The 5,511-nt window shown below is 33.6% G+C and overlaps 1 protein-coding gene across 3 annotated transcripts; it reads right to left on the bottom strand.

Annotated features, from left to right (window-relative positions):
* Positions 1-714: 714 nt before the first annotated feature.
* LOC131623042 (protein BCCIP homolog) lies at positions 715-4,761 on the bottom strand. 3 transcript variants are annotated; one of them, XM_058894062.1, is made up of 9 exons: positions 4,476-4,761; positions 4,099-4,329; positions 3,761-3,985; positions 3,187-3,399; positions 3,008-3,073; positions 2,769-2,858; positions 2,635-2,691; positions 2,343-2,454; positions 715-1,173 (listed from the first exon to the last, which is right to left on the bottom strand). In XM_058894062.1, exons 2-8 carry the CDS (start codon positions 4,309-4,311, stop codon positions 2,356-2,358), a joined length of 963 nt encoding a protein of 320 aa, XP_058750045.1. In that variant the 5' UTR covers positions 4,312-4,329; positions 4,476-4,761; the 3' UTR covers positions 715-1,173; positions 2,343-2,355. The 3 variants fall into 3 exon arrangements, with proteins under 3 accessions (XP_058750045.1, XP_058750044.1, XP_058750046.1); XM_058894061.1 differs by lacking the exon at positions 715-1,173 and adding an exon at positions 2,087-2,236; XM_058894063.1 differs by lacking the exon at positions 715-1,173 and adding an exon at positions 2,087-2,236 and having other exon boundaries at positions 4,099-4,321.
* Between the last annotated feature and the right edge of the window lie 750 nt (positions 4,762-5,511).

The raw sequence follows: 5,511 nt of genomic DNA, 5'->3' as shown, positions 1-5,511 counted from the left end.
TAGTTTTTTATATAGTAAGAAAGTCCTCTTTTAAATGGGTATTCTTTTTGTAGCGTAGGCCTAACAAAATATCTATATTCTCATTGCTATTCTTTTAGTTGAGAAATTTCATACAACATGTTCGGATGATATGCATATATTATAAAGGAGTGCTACTGTTATATATTTTTTGTCTGGTTATCTTTTTAAGAGATAAGGATTCGTCTTTGTATTATTTCACTTTGAGCATGAGAATTCATAATTGGGTGAATGCTTCATCTAATGAACCATCATGTTCTGCTGGCTATGTGGGATTTGAATCTGAATTATGTACATTTGGGTTATTGTGCATATGAGCATATAGGGATTATAATTGTGAGGAAATACAGTTTTAGTTTTTTGTGATTTTCAATATGTGTGATATATGAGAATGCTTATGAATGTATAATGGATTGTAAAAAGTTGTAGTTGGGGTTTCTAAAAACATTAAATCTTGGAATAAAATGAGTCAATTTTTCAATTCATATGTATTTTTTTAGTTACTGTTTGATTGTGCGACTTGCAGTGTTAACTAGAGGATCAAGTACACCAGATTCTGCAACAATTTATATGCATTGCAGCATCTTTTGGACGACTTGGTCAAGAGTTTTATATTTTGATGAAATTTCTCTTTAAATGAATATAATCTCTATCACTATGGGCACAAGAACTCCATCTGTATTTGGCTGAAGATTAAATTTTGTGTCGGTTAATGTTGAGTTCTAAAATCTTTAATTGGTTGAAAATTTGCTTTCAAGATATATGTTGTGTTCATATTGTTTTTATTTTTTTTTTACACTTATTATTGAATACAAAATCTAATCTTCAGCCAAATACAGATGGAGTTCTTGTGCCCATACAGATGGAGTTCTTTGCCTTAGTTTGAATTCAGTCACTGCTGTTTTTATAACAAAACAAGTAACAAAGAGAAGCACATGCATTTGTCACAAAAAAAAAAAGAGAAGCACATGCAGCATTTACAACATTGTCAAAACCAAAAGCCATTTTTTTGTCTTTGGTTTTTATGCAAAACAAGAGAAATACTGAGCTTAATTAGGTCAAAGCATCCATCCAGGAATAAATCCATTAACTTGTTGAGCTTGAGTTGTTGCAGTTAGCTGATCTGATGCTACTGGACTGTACCTGTAATCAGTCCTGCATCAAGGGACAATTGGTAAGGAAATAATAATTCAAAGGTGTAATTAGTCTGATTCTCTTGAAATATTTGAGAATTTTTAAGTGTGTGTTTGGTTTGTAATTGAATGTAATTGAAAAATCATATATAATAAAGATTATATAAAAATAGCAGACAATCGAACAAAAAAAATTAATATTTTGTTTTGAAAAAAAATCAAGATGTCATTGTGATTTGGTGAATCTCATTGTCATGAACTAAAAGAATTCATAATTGAATTTATGTAGTTATCATAAATATTTAAATAGATCCTTAATTAAATCAATATCATAGAGAATATACTGATTGAATCAGTTTAGTTTTCTCAAACCAAACCAAAACAATCCTAATTGCAAACTTACTGATTGTTAAGGATACATGAAAAATGAAAAACCGTAATACGATAATACTCACAAACATAAAGTAAAAACTTACTCGTCCGAAATCTTGGTGCAGTATGAGAAAGATATATAGAAAACAGAGTGATGATGCCAGTGCACTTGAAAATACGAGCAAGTTGACAGAGCAAAAATATTTGATATTGAAGGAACGAAGAGGGTAGAGTCGAAGTTAGGGTTTTAGGTTGAGAAATTATTTGGTGGAGTGGTGGGAGGAGAGTGTAACTGAAAGAGGCTTACACTTACTGAAAGCGTTGATGGCACGACCAATTTTTGCCCCTGTATTGATGAATGATCTTAGACTCTTAGGTTATGAATGAAAAGGTCTGAAGGCCATAACGTATGGATCTTCCAAAGATACTACTACTACTACTTTAAAAATTAGACAAAATCATTTTACAATTTCTAAAGTTCAAAGAGTTGCATCAAAGTATAATCTATTTTGCATGTTTAATAAGGATCTAACAATTGAGAAACTTAAGAAAGTAGAAATTAATGATGGGGAAAGGTGATTTTCAATATCTTGTCAATTGTCATTGCAGAACAACAAAGACCACACAAAAATTAATTTAAAAAATCCCAAAATTTGGCATCCCGAATAAAATAAAATCAAACAAAGTTTGCAGGTGTTTGGCATCCCGAACACCTGCAAGAAATAAAATAAAATAAAATCAAACAAAGTTAAAAACACAGATAACACAGATAGCTTCAGAAAGTTATGAGGTTGTTAATGAATTGTTGAGAAACACTACCTTATGGTTGCCTTCAGCTTTCATTTATTAAAGAACCTAATTCTTGACGAAATGCTGGAATTTTGTCAGCCTCAACGGCCATGATTAATCCCATTGATCTGTAATTCTTTAGCTGTAATAGAAAGAAATTGTATGGTTCAGAATCATTGGTTTTATTACTCTTCTACAAAATCAAATTTAAGCAAGAAACTATAACTTGCATAAATTTCTTTGCATTTCATATTAAATTTCAGCAGGTTAACAAAAACATTACGATAATGGTATATCAATATGCAAGAATCAGATAACTTGCCTCGTGAGGTGCAGGCTGCTGGGTGCGCAAAGGAAAACGGAAGGACCACGAACATAGCTGGAAATTATTTTAGACAATAATCAGTAATCAGAGACAAGATTATTCAAAATGATGGCCGCAGGATACTTTCATACCTGGTGAAAAATTTCATCCTCGGGCTTAACATATACTATCGCCTCAACACTGTCATCGCTCTGTTTTCTTTTTTGTTCTGCATTCTTGAGCTATATTTTTACAACAAGGAATGAAATAAAACATCACAAAACAACAAAAGTGGAGCAGAAGAAAATGATCTTAAGTCTTAACCATAAAAGCTAGGAATATAATTAAGGAGGATAATAAATAGGAAGGAGATACCGCAGAAGCATAATACCTCGTAAATTTTGCCAAGTATTATATAATGCTTGAACTTGAAGGAATTTCGGAGGTCCTCTGTTGGCTGTGAAGTGAGCAACATGACAATATAAGTTCTAAATAGAGAATTAGTCCCGAAGAGTCGAACAGAAAAACGTTTTTAACACCCTCAATCATCTGATATTATGAACAACTAACCTCATCTTCTGTGGCCCGCGACACTTCATTGAAAAGAAAATCATAGAGATGCGGTAAAAGCTGAGGTGGAAGATTCACCACACGCTGTGATACCAGGAGACCGACATTACGTGCTTGTTCCCCCAAAAGTAATCTCAACTGATCAGCAATGCGTTTCTCTTTGCATACTTTAAGGAGGAGAAATTCCTTGAGTTGGACAATACATTTATGCTCCTAGCAAAATTATTAGGCACAATTTAGATAAGCTTCTAGGAGTTTCTCAAATATAAGTGTGCATTAGTATCCAAACTTACCACCAAAAAAAAAACTTTATAAATTTAAGTGTGTAAGTAAATTATTTAGATAAAGAAGCTTCTAAAAAGGTTGACGGGTAGAATGAAATAGGAATGAGCTGCTCATCAAAGAAAGAGAGGAACAAACACAAAGAAGAAGAAAAGTAAATTGGTGTGATATCAAGGTTACCACACAATTACACAGTAAAAGCAATGATTATATAATTACACCCAATGCACCAAAACAGTGAGAGAGAAGAGGAAAACAGATCAGGCAAAACATCACATCATATGTGACTTACCCTATACCTCCATAGATTAAGAGCGGTAGCAAGAGCAAAAACCCCTTCGTCCTCGTCATCCTCTACCTTCGCAACAGTACCTACAGTGGTCTGTTCCAAAATCAAGTCTACGAAGCCACTCAAATCCCATTCTTCAACATCCAAATAAGTTTGCAGCAAAGTCTTAACTCCATGGAAATCATTGGATTTAGGATCAAAAAACGCAAAATCCACTTGGACAACTCCCTTAAACAGCAGAAACCTCACATTACTCAATTTCACTTGTTCAACGATAATTTTCAAATTTAAACAATTCAAAATAAAATCATTATGAAATCATAGAGCATAAGAGATTTTACATCAAACTCCCCATCAGATGACTCCGATCCTTCCAATCTCTCTTCTAAAGGATGTTTGGTAGATCCATTACTATCAGAGGAAGGGGTAGGGTTCTCAATGGATTCGGAATGACGCTTGGGCATAGAAACGGTATGAGCAAGAGCACGACCAAAAGGGGAAAACGTAACCGGCCAAGATTTGAGTTGCTGATGTCTTTTGGGCTTTCGAGGCATTACTGTAACACTGAAACCCTAAATATATAATTGCATATATAATTGCATCGATTCATCAAAACGCTATAGTCTTAAGCAATTCAATAAAGTATTCTAAAAATAAATTGATAGATAGATTGTAGAAGATTAAAAACAAAGCATTAAACAAATTGATTCACACTTACATAACAATAGAAGTATATGAGAAGAATTTAGCTGGGAGTTCCGGAAGGGAGGTAGCAGGGTGCACCGGCGAGATGGATGAGAATTGAGAAGTGCAGCTATCGAATCCACGAGACGAAGTGTTGTCGATGGCGGTGTTGAAGCAATCTAATTCCGGCGGCTGACAACGACGAGGATTACACTGGCGGGGATGATACCATGGATGAATTGGAGGAGGAGACGCATGTCAATTCAGTGAACGCTTCAGCTACTGCGACTCACAACGCCGTCGTTTTTGCCTATGACTCGTACTGGTGATTTTCAACCCTAATTTCACGATTTTTTTTTAAAATTGTTTTGATACTATTATTTTTTTAATTATATTTCTTTTTCTTGATATAACATACTAATTTACTTTTGCTCAAATAATAGATAATGGTATGTCGAAGGAGATAAATGCTGTAAATAAATCTGGATTGGCCTATGATGACTTGTGTGGTGGATTGAATGAGAAATTTTTACTTCGTACCCCTACAATTGTCCTTGTACCCCTATAATAAAAAAAATTGTACAGAATTTCCCTCATATAAATAAGTAAATTTTTTCTCTTTTTTAACTTTTCACTATTCGTAAACGCAAACGCTTTGAAATTTCTCCAAATCACAAACCGGAACACTTTTTGCAATGCATCTGGTTCGCAAAGAACTCCATCTGTATGGGCACAAGAACTCCATCTGTATTTGGCTGAAGATTAGATTTTGTGTTGGTTCATGTTGAGTTCTAAAATCTTTAATTGGTTGAAAATTTGTTTTCAAGCTATATGTTGTTTTCATATTGTTTTTAATTTTTTTACACTTATTGAATACATGCTGGTTTGTTAGGGGTTGTTTCTTTCATGAATTATTCTGCTGGAATAGTTTTTCTCTGAGCAAAGAAACTTGGAGATATGTGGCTTTTTTATGCTAAAATGTTGATTTTTTTTTATTTCTCCAAAATGAAAGCCTTAGTTTTTTCATACTAGTTATTGGCTCGGTTTAGTTTGAGACTGACACAACTCTT

The sequence above is a fragment of the Vicia villosa genome, unplaced genomic scaffold (genome assembly GCF_029867415.1).
Source record: "Vicia villosa cultivar HV-30 ecotype Madison, WI unplaced genomic scaffold, Vvil1.0 ctg.000048F_1_1, whole genome shotgun sequence".
NCBI classification, from domain to species: domain Eukaryota; kingdom Viridiplantae; phylum Streptophyta; class Magnoliopsida; order Fabales; family Fabaceae; genus Vicia; species Vicia villosa.
The sequence above is the reverse complement of the archived record's forward strand: the minus strand, read 5'-3'. Positions and strand labels throughout refer to the sequence as shown.

Coding starts and splice junctions, on each gene's coding strand:
- LOC131623042 (XM_058894062.1), bottom strand. CDS start 4,311: ATGCCTCGAAAGCCCAAAAGACATCAGCAACTCAAATCTTGGCCGGTT. Junction 3,074..3,186: donor CGCGGGCCACAGAAGATGAG/GTTAGTTGTTCA, acceptor CTCACTTCACAG/CCAACAGAGGACCTCCGAAA. Junction 2,455..2,634: donor AGCAGCCTGCACCTCACGAG/GCAAGTTATCTG, acceptor TTTCTATTACAG/CTAAAGAATTACAGATCAAT.